The sequence below is a fragment of the Colletotrichum navitas genome, assembly GCF_030913465.1.
Source record: "Colletotrichum navitas strain CBS 125086 chromosome Unknown LY79scaffold_45, whole genome shotgun sequence".
NCBI classification, from domain to species: Eukaryota; Fungi; Ascomycota; class Sordariomycetes; order Glomerellales; family Glomerellaceae; genus Colletotrichum; species Colletotrichum navitas.
In genome coordinates this window covers 45,326-58,283 of record NW_026850591.1, presented here as the reverse complement: position 1 = coordinate 58,283, position 12,958 = coordinate 45,326, and the positions used below count along the sequence as shown (strand labels likewise).

The window sequence follows — 12,958 nt, the reverse complement described above, 5'->3', positions numbered from 1 at the left end:
ATTGCCTGGCAGGCGCACCGGCCTGTTTCAAAGGCGCTGCCAGGCTGCGGTGGCGGGCGTTTCAACTCGGACGGCAGCATGCTTATATATCACGGGGTGCGGTATATAGGCTATGACGGCTATAATGACAAGACGGCGTTTCTCCCTCTTGACGCGGCGTGCCGTCGGGAACCAATGCCGCAGGAGGGCGGGGGGCGAAGAGGGTGGGCAGCGAGAGAGACAGAGGGAGGAGGGTTTACCCAAAAGTCATGCATGTCCCCCCCAGGTTCCTCACTTGTACAGCCGCTTTCCCTGAACGGCGTCTCAATAGGCAGACTGGTCGTTCCAGTAGAGAGTCTCATGGTAAACCCTGTGATTGGAGGTGGGGGAGAGGGGGTGTCAGCCTACATGGCACACATAACACAGGCAAAAAAGAAAAAGAGAAAAAAGCCCGTGGTCGTCTGGGGATTATGCCTTTCCTCGACTCGAGGCAGGCATGTCTTTGCAGGAATCGCGGGCCGACGAAGAGAAGAAGAGCCCATTGGACACGGAATGAAAGAAAGAAAAGAATAAAATAAAATAAAAAAAAGGCAGGTCAGGCGAGGCGGGCAAAACTCACTCGGGTCCGGTGGCGAACAAGGGCCAGCCGAGCTTCAGCGTGATGTACTGTATCAGGTGGCTCGCAACCTTGATGTGGCCGACGTCGGTGGGGTGCCACTGGCCCCCGATGTCGTTGTGCTGCAGGATGCCGGTGGTGTTGAAGAAGTGGACGAACGGCTTGGCTGGCCCGCTCGCCCTGCCGGTCGTGTCGGTGACGGCGTCCCACGTCGTCGGGCTGCCGAGGTACTCGTCCGAGTTGAAGTACTCGTAGACGCTGTAGACTTCGTCCCTGAGGTCGGTGTTCTGGCCGTACGTGTTGCCGTCCCGGAAGAAGCCCTGCCACATTTGCTGCGGCCGGAGGAGGTCAGTCAGTCGGTCAGTCAATGGCCGTGGAGGCGGAGGAGGAGGAGGAGGAGGAGCAGGAGGAGGAGACATGCTCGTACCATGATTATGACCTGGGCCTCGGGCCACTTGCCGTGGATGCCCTGGACGAGCTTCTTGTAGTGTTGGACGTAGGCGGCCTTGCTGACGCCGTTGGCCGCGTTGGCGTCGTTGGTGCCGAGGTTGATGACGACGAGGTCGGCGGGAGGGTTCCTGGAAAAGTCCCAGGGCTCGGGGTCATCTGCGCAAGCCGCCGTCAGCCGGCCGGTTCCCGACGATGACGATGATGTTGATGATGATACCATCGCCGGCCCCCGTTCGTCGGGGGCCAGGCTCCGGTTCGAATACGCCAAGCCCGCCGGCTGCTGCTGCTGCAGCTCCGGCGGCGCGTACGCGCGACGACGACACGTACCTCCCCACACCTCGGCGGCGCGGCCGCCCGTGTCGGACGTGTAGAACCACTGGTGCGACTGGCCGCGCGGGTTGCCCCAGCACTCCTGGTCGGCGACGCAGATGCCCGGGTACGCCGTGATGGAGTACTCGGTGTCGCCCAGGCCGGCGCCGACGCCGTAGGCGAACCCGGCCAGCGCCTCGTACGTCGCGTACATGCCGGCCGACAGGCTGTCGCCGACGAACTCGACGCGGCGCGGGTGGTCGGGGACGGCGACGAGGCGCCGGCCGGCGGCGACGTGGACGGCGTCGACCTGCACGCCGCGCGCCCAGCTCGTCACGCGCATCTCAAAGGTCGCGGGGCTGACGGGCCCGGCGAGGCCGGCGCCGGGCGTCGCCGGGCTCACGAACAGGTGGGTCGCGCCGGCCGTGACGTTGGTGTGCGCCCAGTCCAGGCCGGCGATCCGGTAGGCCACCAGCGTGCCGCTGACGGTGTGCGGGCCGAACGTCACGGCGACCGTCTGCCCGGTGAAGCCGAACTTGATGCCCGGGGCCCTGGCCGACGACGTTTGTGTGTGAGAGACGTATTTCGTTTTTCTGGGGGGGTTTTTTTTTCTTCTTTTTTTTGGGGTGTCCCAAAGGCTCGAAGGAGAGAACTCACGCCCACCAGGATATCTTCTTGGAGTCCCAACGTCCCTTGTAGGAGATCTCCGGGGCGTCGGCGTCGTACGTCTCGTAGTCGCCTGCCGCCAGGTCCACCTTTGTGTCGGCGAAGTCGGTCGCTCTCGGGCGGCCGTTCTCGAGGATCGTGGCCGTCGCGGCGGCGACGCAAGCGAGCACAGTCGCTAGGGAAGGGAGCATCATGGTGATGATGATGGTGGTGATGATGATGATGATGATGATGATGATGGCGGCGGCGGGCGTTCGTCTGCGCGGCACAGACGCACAATATCAACGTCAATGGCCTGACGGACCAGCTCGGGGGGGGGGGTTTTAGTGGTGACATGGGCGGTAGGGGTCGAGGGGGGCTTCTTATGGGAACGCAAGATGCGCTTGCTGTGCCCCGGATCGCAATGGCGTCGACTCCTCATGATAACAAGAGCGCTTAGGTTCTTCACGGTCGGAGATGGACCGAAACGACGAGGGAAACCCAAACCCCCGATCGGATAGATCGAAGAGGAGGAGGCGGGGCGGGAAGAGCGTCCCGGCTACCCGGGTCTTGAGGTGCCCCTCTTGGCCTCACGCGAGCCGATTGTCTTCAGATGCGGGGGTTGTGCTTCTGTGAAATCCGCCAATTTTCCTGTAGAAAAGGAGGCCATTCCGATGATATGTCAGCCGCCATCTCGTACGTTTTGACGTAGGGGGCGCCGTTTTACTCTGGCCGTTGACTTCCGCCGGGGTGTCCAGGACATGAACAAGAAGAAACGATTTTCAGATGCCCACTAGATAGGCTGTGTGGCCGGTTCGAGACCAGGGTGACATGGCTTCTCGTCTCGTCATCTTGAAGAGCCGTTGTCTGTTGTGGCCGACGGAAGAAGAGGCTCCGTGAGCCGTATCGGGAGTGGGTCGGGTGGTCGGCAGGGCGGGAGATGTGGGGTCACCGGCAGGCTTGCCCGCCGTTCACTCCGGGCCGGCCGGACGAGACTTGGAGAAAGGGATGTCGGAGGACTGGGCAGAGCGGCGGTATCGAGTTCCTCATGACGATCTGGCTGGTTCCGCCGGCCCGGGAGGCGCAGATGATCGCTGAGCGCTACCGCCAGACCCTAAAGCACATAGCGCCACACCAAGTCCACAAGGGCATGGGCGGCAACCGGATGCACGCGCGCCCTACGAGGACGGCGTCTTGAAACACAGGATGGCTGACGTGCGGCGGCCGTCTAACCGAAGAAAGGAAAGAATGGAAGACAAGACGGGCGGTGAGAATGACAATCTGCATGGGCATGCCCCCCCATCGAAGCTTTGCTCTGCAACGGGTGGCAGTTGAGGCTGAAGTTCTCCAAGCGCTGGACAAGGGACAAGGGGGGGGCGAGCAAGCGCCGTGCATCTCGTTACAGTACCTAAGCGGGCGGCTTGGCCCCTCTGCGTCTGCATGATGTGTGCAGCGCCCAGCAGGCTGGTAGATGCTCGCGGTCGAAAGGAGAGGGTGGGGGGTGAGGACCGTCTTGTTGTGAGCCCTCCCTTCTGGTCGTATGATGTTGCGTGTTTCAATTCGCGCCCATCGATCCCCGGCCTATCCCGTCTCGCCGGAGGGAGGGAGAGGAGGAGGAGTAGGAGGAGGACAAGTACGACGGCAGCACCTTAAAACACACAGAGATGTACGAACACGGGGAAGGACGGAAACAAGGGCGTCGCCCAGAGACCGTCAACACGTACAGGTAGTGCCGTGCGCGCGAATAAGGTCGGTCGCGGCGTCGTCTAACCTTGGCAAAGCCGCGTCGCGTCCCCCCCCTCCCCCCGGCTGGGACATGATTCCTGCGGCCACGACGGACCTCTAGGGAAGGGCACTGACGGCCTGGGCACCCCCACGGGAGACGACTGACGGCCGAGTCGCAGGCAGTCCGGAGGCCCGTCGATGTCCATGTTCTTCATATGCGGTGGGGGGGGAAAGAGGAGGCAACGTGACGTGACGGGGCAAGGAAGAAAAGACGGGAAGAAACGATAGGGAGGGTGAAATGTCGCATGGCAGGAGTCGACGGCCATGGGGACTGAGCCGAGAGGGTGTCGTCACACACACACACACGCACACACCGAGCTGGCGGATATGTATGTAGATAGATATAGATGGGAGGGTTCTATATACCTCGGGTGCCGAGAGAATAGATGAAAAGCACTCCGGTGTACATTGGTTGGTGGGTAGATGGAGGTGCTCTGGATCTGAGGAGTCGCTGGGGAGAAATAAAAGTACATAGTAGCGTTGCTATCTGCATCCGTCCATCCATCTCCAGGTGCAAAAGAGGATGTGAGCGCATCGTCGGCTCTGTCTGTCCGTCTTCCTCGGCCTTGTCTCACTTGGAGCCGTGGCTCGGCATCGGCCACCCGTCTCGTCTCCTCGTCTCTCTGGACGGCAGCCAACAGTCAATCACCTGTCAGTCAGTCTGTCTATCTGTCTGTCTGTCGGTCTGTCTGTCGACCCCTCAATTCTTGGGAACCATTCACGGCGATGGCGTTCACCGAGCAGCGAGCAGGCGAGCATCTCGAGATACCGATCCCCCCTCCCCAATCACACCCTGCCGGATCCCATCATCACGAGCACATCAGGCCTCGGTCTAAATAGGAAGGCCAATAATCTCGCAATACCACCACGGCGGGAACCCGGCGCTTGTCTTGAACGAACGACACTGACCGAAGGATGCCACACACACATCACACACATCACACACATACATACGGTACATACACACGCACACTACACACACACACACACACACACACCACATGCCGTCCCTGTCCATCCATCCGTCCGTCCATCCATTCGTCCACCCACCCCTTCACCACCTCCTCAACTTTGGCTCTCGTCTCGGCTGCGATACGCGGCTGTGCGTGCCTCTTGGGTGTGTGTGTGTGTGTGTGTGTGTGTGTGTGTGTTTCTGGCACAAGAACCAACACGGCCGCTCGCTACCAGGGCCATCCGTCACCGGTCAATCTCTTCCCTCTTTCTCCCCCATTCCTCCTCCCCAGCCTCGCAGGCATTGCGCGCCGAGATTGCCTTTTTCCCTTCTTCCCCCGTCGATGCTACCTATCATCTGCTCCGTCGCTGTCACTAGCGGTTGCGTCCCAGAAGCGTGGGGAGAGATTGACCGTCAGCTGCGTGCAGGGGAGGGGGGAAGAAAAGAAATAAATAAAAAAACAGAAGAAAAAAAGAAAAGAAAAGAAAAGCAAACTCCCGTCCCTCCTCTCTCCTCCCTTTTCCCCTTTTCCCGTCTTTTTTTACTTCTTCCCTCTCCCTCCCACGGCCCGGACGGACATATCAATCTCGACCCCCTCGTTTATCCGCACGAAGAAAAGAGAGACACAGCCGTGTGCCGTCATCAGAGAGCTTTTTGCTCTACTCCGCTCCCTGTCCCCCCTCCCAACAAGTCAAAGCGGCCGAGGCCTGGGGGGGCGCCCTTGGGGTCTGAGTCTGGGTGACCAGGAACCGAGACCTGTGCGCCGGGCAAGCAAACCAACTCGTAGTCAACCGGGGGCCCTTTTCATCGCGGCGGTGGGTGGTGGGAGGGTGCGAGCTCATCCGGCTTGTGTTGTGTATGTGTGTATGTGTGTGTATGTGTGTGTATCACCAGAAAAGAAAAGAGGAAGAAAAAATATCCCCCCCCCAAACTTCAAACACCGCTCGTCCTTCTCTCCCTCTTTTCCTCTTCTCCAACATCGAGACCGGCTTTCTTTCTTTCTTCCCCCCTTTTGTCTCCCTCTCCCTTTCTCCCTCTCTCCCTCTCTCCGTCTCCCCCTCTCTCTCTTCCTCGTTCTCGTCTTCGCGCGACCTCTCTCGCCCACCCTCCTTGGACGACATTCCTTCCGGACCAACCCCCGTCCAACATCACGGCCTCATGTCACGGCCTCTGCCCCGACGTGGACCTACACGCAACCTGTAACCCCGTTGCCCGTCACTCCGGGCGGCCCGTTGCAACGTCGAGACTCGCGGCCCCCTCTCGCTCTCTCTCTCTCTCTCTCTCTCTCTCTCTCTCTCTCTGTCTGTGTCTCCCCCCCCGTCGGCCGTCGGCAAAGCTGTCCCGAGAACCCAATTCGCTCGCGCCGAGCCCGCACGCCCAAAACCCCCCGGAAAACCTACCAGTAATGATCCCCGCCGCCTCTACGATATCATGACTTTGCGCGCGCCGCCATCGCCCAAACAAAGGCCGCTCCAGTGTTCCCCAGCTCCCGAACTCCAACAACGAACAACGGCGCATGCCATTCGTCGCATCCCGCCGCCCCCTCGTCCGTCCGCCGCTGCACACCTCTCCCTCCGTCTCTCTCTATCTGTCCCTCTCTCTCTCCCCTCCCCCCCCTCCGGATCACCGCCGTCGAAACCCCTCATCTTCTCTCCCTCCCTCTCTCTCCATCGAGCTCTCTCCCCACCCCCCACACCTCCGACAGGGGACGAGACCCCTCCGAAACCTCCGTCGCCGCACCCCGTTATCGCGGCCCGAGTCGAGACGATACCGACCGCGCATTGTTCAGATAACGGAACACGCAGACACCTACGAACAAGCAGATAATACACACCACACACCACACACCACACACCACACATACATACACACACACACACACACACACACACACACACATCAACCCACAATACTGCTAGTCCTGCCGCCTCCCAACCGCGCACGGTGCGCTGCACCGAGCCATGTCGACCACCCAGGTCAATGCAGTGCCGGACACGCAGCTTGGCCTGAGCTACGAGGAGATACAGCTGCTGCGCCAGGGGCAGGCGGCCCTGGGCCAGGGGGCCGGCGGCGGGTCCAGCTCGTCGCGCGCCGCCAGCCGCGCCTCGAGCCAGCAAGGCCTGCTGCTCCTCGACAGCACGTCGCTGGCCGCCCTGGGCCGCTACTTTGACCGCGTCATGGGCCAGATCGAGCAGCAGATCGTCTACCTCAGCGAGCAGAGCCAGATGTTCACCCTGGCCCAGTTCGACCGCGCCGGCAACCTCGTCGACGGCGCCGACGCCGAGATCGCCCGCTACCACGACCTCCTCCGCCAGCTCGACGAGCTCGAGCTCGACTTCGACCGCATCCGCCACATCAAGGACATCGTCCGCGGCTACCGCTCGCGCGTCGAGGACATGGAGCGCGAGCTCGCCCGCAGCGCCGCCGCCTCGTCCTCCTCCTCCTCCTCGCGACACAGGGAGGGCCACCACTCGTCTCACCGCCACGGCCACTCCCACGGTCACCGCCACGGCCACGAGAGCTCCCGCCGGCACCGACACTGATGTGTCTTTTTTCTTTTCTTTTTTTCCCTTTCTTTTCTTTCTTTACTTTTTGTCTCTCTCTCTCTCTCGGTGTTTCGGAATCGAAAAAAAACAGCTCCCTGGCCGCTTTTTCGATAGAGGGGAATCCACCAGGACCATATATATATATATACGTTTGCTATTTTCGTGCAGGTGCACACGCCAAAGGGCAACGTCGACGAAGCGGGTAGACGAGACTTCTATCCTACACCGCACCAGGATGCCTGGATGGGGGGGGGGAGGGGAAACGGTGTTCAGTCACACGACCGTCCCTCCCCCTCAAGGAGGAAAAAAGAAAAAAAGGTACACCAAAAAGCTCGGAGCGAGATACGAAGACGGCCCCCCCCCCCTCAAGCGGGAACACACAGAACCGCAGAAGGCGCGGCGCAGGCGGCGGAGAGAGCCACGGCGATGACGGAGGCTGTCCGTGTATCGTATCAAGTCGGCGCGGAACGGGCGTGGGCGTGTATGTGGGCATCACGGCGGTCATAAGACGGATTGGGGGGCCTCGCGGCTTGGGACACAAGATGGAAACGCCTCACGGCTCGTTGGTCTGTTGTTGTTTTCTCTCTCTCTCTCTCTCTCTTTTCTTCAAGGCGTTGGTTTCTTGCACACCCCATCTGCGTTTTTATCTTGGTTTTATTTCTTATTTCTCGTCTTCCACCCTTCATGACACGGAAAGAAAGAGAAAAAAAAGAAGAAAAAAGACAACAAAAACGCCGGTCCCTATCAGGAGGAGGACCGACACCACACGCACTTCTCTTGCAGCCGAAAGATACCCCTCTCTCTCTTCTTTTATTTTTTAATTTTTTATTTTTATTCTATCGTATCTTAACGTGGAAACAAAAAAAAAACACACCTCCAAGCCTCGCGGCAACACTGTACATGGTCTTTGATATGATCCTATCGGTAAAACGGGGGGAGGTTTTTTTCATGTCTCCCTGCCATTACGAGCTCACGTTTCTCCTTTACTGTTTCTTGTTTTTATTTTTCATTTTTTTTATTACCCTCTCGAGCGGCCTCGGGTCAACTGGGAGTAGCGGGGGAAGCCTACGTCGACTGAACAAAAAAGTCAAGTTTTATTACCATTTTTACCATCATGCTAGTCTGTATGAGAAAAAGAAACGCGTATACCAAAACCGAGCCGTCGTGTTCTCTCCGCTTTCCTTCTCGAGACCGTGTCGTGAGAGAGGGGGAGGGCGGGGGATGAGGGGAACGAGGCACCCCGATCGCAACCGCGAACCACTCGGGCAGCCGTTGGGCGACGGCGGTGTTGGAACCGACGACCTGCAGAAAAGGCTCGATCGATCGTCGCGCCTCCTCGCCCTCTGATCCGACATGAGCTTGTGCGGACGACGGGCTACAAAACTGGAGGAGGGGTGGCCAAACAGAAGTCACCCGATGCCCCTCCCTACGTTCCGTGGACATCTTTCGGGCTGCCGAACGCGAGCACACCCGGCTGGCGAGATGCGAGCCGGGCCCCGGACGCTGTCTACGAGGTGGCCGAAGTGTGGGTTCCTCTGGCTTATACACCCTCGGGGGGGGCATACATTTCGTTTCTCCAGAGCTTACTATGCGAACGCTCATCTAATGTGGCGCGAGTGATCCACGTATCCTGTGTCTATCCATCCACCTCATCTCGGAGTCTCTTCTCCTAAGCTTTTGTGATGATGAACTTCACGTTTGCAGACAGTTCTTTCCGAGTCTTGGTCCGGGTGCTTTTGACACCGGCCAGTCTCGGTCCGGCTTCAACGAGCTCTATCTGCTACCTAGATATGCCAACCCTAAGTAATAGCACAATGCTAAACCCTTACAGACATCCTGTCTGACTTTGGTTTCGCTCCCTGCGAACCAGGCAGGTCTCAAGTCAGCTGCTGTCCTCCAAACGCCTGGCTGGGGATCGAGTATCGCATCTCTGTATGTCGGATAATAAAAACGTTCACGGCCCTGTCGCAGTTGGCCGACGCATCGAGATCGGGGGCCATGTTTTCTTTTTCTTCAACCCAGCAGACATGGACCGTCGAACGGGTTGCGCTGTAGACAGTCGCGCTCCATCCTAGACTTCCAGAAAGGGAGGAGGGGGGCAAGGGGGACCGCTTGTTACTCGACATCGTCATCGCCGAGCCTCTCCCACGACGCCGTCGACCGTCAGCCCGCCCCAAAACCTCGCCGGGGCCCTCGCGACCTCGACCTCCTCGAGCGCGAGCCTCGGCCCCGCGCCGAGCACCTTCTCGCGATGCCACGGCCCCACGAACATGCCCTCCGGGTCCGCGCCGTCCCGCACCGCCCGCCACGCCCGCACGTCCGCGCCGTCGTACGACGCCGCGACCTCCTCGGCCCCCGACCCGAAGTTCTTGGCCCAGTGCGGCCGCCCGCCGAGGTCGCGCATCAGCCACTCAAAGCCCTCGTAGTAGCGCGCCCGGCACGGCGGGTCCGCGCCGTACGGCCGGTACAGCGTCGCGTTGAGGTACAGCGTCGGGCCGTCGGGGCGCGTGGGGTCGAGGTACGGGCGCGTGGGGTCGAGGTACGGGCGCGTGGGGTCGAGGTACGGCCGCGCGCCGGCGGACGGCAACGACGACGACGACGACGACGACGACGATGACGACGACGCCCGCGAGGTGTCGCTCACGCGCACCTCGACCGGCGCGTGCACGTAGAGCCCGTCGGCCGAGAACGGGATGCCGTGCGGCGCGTAGCCCGGGTCGCCGGGCGCGAGGCGGTTCAGCCACGACGACAGCCGCGCGAGGGCCTCCGGGCCCCTGTGCAGCGGGACGGCCCACTCGTTGACGTACTGGCTGTACAGGCAGTTCATCAGCAGGGCCTCGCGGCTCGGCTGGACGGCGGAGACGGCCGCGCCGTCGCGGAAGCCGTACTGCATGCCGAAGACGAGCCACTCGACCCAGGGGAGCACGCGCGGCACGTGCTGCGCGAGGAACAGCAGGTTTTGGTAGAGGTGGTAGCCCAGCGCGCCGTCGTAGTTGCGCCGGGGAGGCGCCGCGTGCGGCTCGTCCGTCTTGTCGGCCTTCCAGACGACGGCCCGGCGGGTGTAGGGGAACCACCAGACGCGGACGAACTCGCTCTGGGTCCACAGGTCGCCGGCGGCCCAGGCGTCGAGCATCCGCCGGTCGGCGTCGATGGTCTGGGTCCAGCGCAGGGCGAAAGCCGGCACGGCGCGGAAGGTGGCCTCGGTGATGACGCCGAGGGCGCCGAGGGAGAGCAGCGCGGCGCGGAAGAGCGGGAGCTTCTCGTCGCGCGAGCACGACTCGGTCCTGCCGCTGGCCAGGGTGATCTTGAGGGCGACCACGTCCTCGGACATGAGGCCGTGGCGGAGGCTGCTGCCGTGGGTGCCGGTGGAGATGGCGCCGGCGATGGACTGCTGGTTGATGCTGCCGAGGTTGGGCATGGCCAGGCCGAGGCGGTCGAGCTCGTCGCACAGGTCGTAGAGCCGGATGCCGCTCTGCATGACGGCCAGCCCGGTGGCGGGGTCGACGGAGAGGAGCCGGTTGTAGCGGTCGAGGTTGAGCTGCCAGCTCGAGGTGCACGTGATGTGGGAGGGCGAGTGGCCGCAGCCGACGGTGACGAGGCGGCGGCGGTGCTGGCGGGCGAGGTTGACGGCCTTCTCGACCTCTTCGAGCGACTCGGGTTGGATGTAGAGCTCCGGACGCGAGTGGAAGGTGCCAGCCCACGTGTGATGGGCGTGGCCGGAGCGAGCGCGGAAGGGGACTCCATCGGCGCCGCTCTTCTCGAGCAAGGCGGCGATGGTCGGGTCCATGGCGGGCAAAGCTTCGATAGTCGGCTTGTCCTGTCTCTCGTGGGCGAGTGAATGGGTGTACCAAGGTGACGAATCGTGATAGAATCGGTGTTGGCGGTGATGGTCGGCTCAGTTCGGGTCAGCACCTGGAACGGTTCAGATGTCATGCAATGCACCATGTCGGAGGAAAGAATGGAAGAAGAAACCATTCTTGGTGATCGGAACCCTAAATGTTTTCATCATGTCAGCTCGACCCGCGCGCTGTCTGGGAGAACAGGGCTGGAAAACTAGGCGGGATGTGGATGGAATCAGATGCGAGGGGGACAGAGCTTAGCTCAAAGATGAGCTCATCCATGTCCCGGGAGACGCGCCGTGATTCGCTGTGCAAAAGTCATCGAGTCACCGTTTGCGGCGGGTAATCCCGCAGGCTGCATGCTGCAGACAGCTGGGGGATGCTAACCCGTTCCCTGCACTAAGGAGCCTCCGAGGGCTTCGCCTCATCCCGTGACGCCTTCACCAACCACGCTCTACGTTTATAGACCAGGTTGTTTGACTTATTTTCAGCGCCTTGCAACAACCACGTCAATATGTTGAACCAGTATTTTCTGCATACAGCTACCTACCTCGTCACGGCTCGACGCCCCTTTCCCCCAGAACCAAGCCACTTGGCTTGTCACTGCCAGACATCCCCTCCTCTTCTCACCTCGACTCGCAGAATTGCCCTCAGATTAGCTCTCTTATGTTCTCACGGACAACGACCGATGGGACTCCGCCAAAGTGACTGGATCGACCCTCGTGCTGTCTGCAACTTTGGCTTATTTGGACTTCGTGTCATCACCGGGCAATTCTGTATCGTATCGCTGCACTGCCGCTTGGCCGGCAGTTCCTGAGATCTGCGACGCCCACGTCAGCCACTTCCCTACCGAGAGCACATGGAGGGTCTCGACTTACCGGCCAGCTCCGATTGAAAACTATATACGTCCTGTCATGAGCGATGCTCCAGGGCCGAACCGTACACCCTCCGCGAGGAGGGCCGTGGACTCGACGGGGCTCAGCTTCTAGGCTATGAAAAAACTGTCGTCACTGCGGCACGGGATCTCGAGAAACGAGCGCCGGCCGCACACCGGCGCAACGATTGCACCCATGCCGGGGAACCCCCCCAGCATGGCTCCTGCTCAGATCTCTGTTCTTTGGTGCTGGTCCTGCCATCGCGTGGAGGGTTCTTTGCAGAACCGCAGCACTGATGATCCCGTAACCTTGATGTAAAAGCTGTCATCACCGCAGGCTGGAGGTGGGTTAAGATATCAAAGAGATGGTCCGTCCAAGGTGGAGCCAATCTGAACGGAAACGAAGGGAGAGAGGCGAAAATTGAGCAAGCGTCTCCAGAGGTCGGGGGGGGATGAGGGACTTTGATATCCGAAACGACCTTCCATGCCTTCGCTATATATCTCACTTGAGATACAGGGCCGCGGAGCTGGTGCGTTGGATTGCTGCTGCATGGCAAACTCCTGGATAGCGCATTGCTGGCACCTTCGGCACCCTCGGCACGATCCCTGAATAAAAGGACCGAGTACGAAGACTATTCCTGTCAATATGCCTTGCAATATCGTCAGCAATATGGTCCTCATCCAGCGACTCCGGCCGGCTCACCTCTAGCCACGACTCGTGGTAGTGCGTTTGGGAATACAAAGCCACAGTCTCCCTTCCGCATGGATGCCGTGAGCTGAACCAGACGAGGCGGACATTGCCAGATCAGAAACGACCTTTGTTGTCGCGGAAACTCGACGTTTGTCGGTTGGCAGAAAATCCCAGTGAGGTGATGGAGGAAGAAAGCGCGACCAGACGCGACGCAGACAGACGCTGGAGCTTTGGGCACCCACGGTCGCTAGCTACCTAGGTACCTACTACGT

The 12,958-nt window shown here is 60.5% G+C and overlaps 6 protein-coding genes across 6 annotated transcripts; 4 read left to right on the top strand and 2 right to left on the bottom strand.

The window, feature by feature from the left end:
* Nucleotides 1-594: 594 nt before the first annotated feature.
* Nucleotides 595-2,214, bottom strand: LY79DRAFT_671097 (GDSL-like Lipase/Acylhydrolase; the record flags this gene model as incomplete). The annotated part of the gene is made up of 3 exons (XM_060563870.1): nucleotides 595-927; nucleotides 1,023-1,947; nucleotides 2,012-2,214. The coding sequence occupies 3 exons, from the start codon at nucleotides 2,212-2,214 to the stop codon at nucleotides 595-597; spliced, it is 1,461 nt and encodes a 486-aa protein (XP_060412342.1).
* Nucleotides 2,215-4,008: 1,794 nt separating this feature from the next.
* On the top strand, nucleotides 4,009-4,763 carry LY79DRAFT_270206 (uncharacterized protein). The gene has a single exon (XM_060552012.1). It carries the CDS (start codon nucleotides 4,171-4,173, stop codon nucleotides 4,618-4,620), a length of 450 nt encoding a protein of 149 aa, XP_060412341.1. The 5' UTR covers nucleotides 4,009-4,170; the 3' UTR covers nucleotides 4,621-4,763.
* LY79DRAFT_269888 (uncharacterized protein) lies at nucleotides 4,522-5,573 on the top strand. Its single transcript, XM_060552011.1, has one exon. The coding sequence runs from the start codon at nucleotides 4,786-4,788 to the stop codon at nucleotides 5,476-5,478; it is 693 nt and encodes a 230-aa protein (XP_060412340.1). The 5' UTR covers nucleotides 4,522-4,785; the 3' UTR covers nucleotides 5,479-5,573.
* A 1,252-nt stretch (nucleotides 5,574-6,825) lies between these two features.
* Nucleotides 6,826-7,352, top strand: LY79DRAFT_558761 (uncharacterized protein). Its single transcript, XM_060558206.1, has one exon. It carries the CDS (start codon nucleotides 6,914-6,916, stop codon nucleotides 7,277-7,279), a length of 366 nt encoding a protein of 121 aa, XP_060412339.1. The 5' UTR covers nucleotides 6,826-6,913; the 3' UTR covers nucleotides 7,280-7,352.
* Nucleotides 7,353-7,727: 375 nt separating this feature from the next.
* Nucleotides 7,728-9,019, top strand: LY79DRAFT_269884 (uncharacterized protein). The gene has a single exon (XM_060552010.1). It carries the CDS (start codon nucleotides 7,967-7,969, stop codon nucleotides 8,627-8,629), a length of 663 nt encoding a protein of 220 aa, XP_060412338.1. The 5' UTR covers nucleotides 7,728-7,966; the 3' UTR covers nucleotides 8,630-9,019.
* Nucleotides 9,020-9,410: 391 nt separating this feature from the next.
* LY79DRAFT_591537 (sugar 1,4-lactone oxidase) lies at nucleotides 9,411-12,193 on the bottom strand (the record flags this gene model as incomplete). The annotated part of the gene is made up of 3 exons (XM_060561289.1): nucleotides 9,411-9,692; nucleotides 9,951-11,036; nucleotides 12,173-12,193. The coding sequence occupies 3 exons, from the start codon at nucleotides 12,191-12,193 to the stop codon at nucleotides 9,411-9,413; spliced, it is 1,389 nt and encodes a 462-aa protein (XP_060412337.1).
* Nucleotides 12,194-12,958: the final 765 nt, after the last annotated feature.

Bases quoted from the DNA above. Each gene is read 5' to 3' on its own strand.
- LY79DRAFT_270206 (XM_060552012.1), top strand. From the start codon at position 4,171: ATGAAAAGCACTCCGGTGTACATTGGTTGGTGGGTAGATGGAGGTGCT.
- LY79DRAFT_269888 (XM_060552011.1), top strand. From the start codon at position 4,786: ATGCCGTCCCTGTCCATCCATCCGTCCGTCCATCCATTCGTCCACCCA.
- LY79DRAFT_558761 (XM_060558206.1), top strand. From the start codon at position 6,914: ATGGGCCAGATCGAGCAGCAGATCGTCTACCTCAGCGAGCAGAGCCAG.
- LY79DRAFT_269884 (XM_060552010.1), top strand. From the start codon at position 7,967: ATGACACGGAAAGAAAGAGAAAAAAAAGAAGAAAAAAGACAACAAAAA.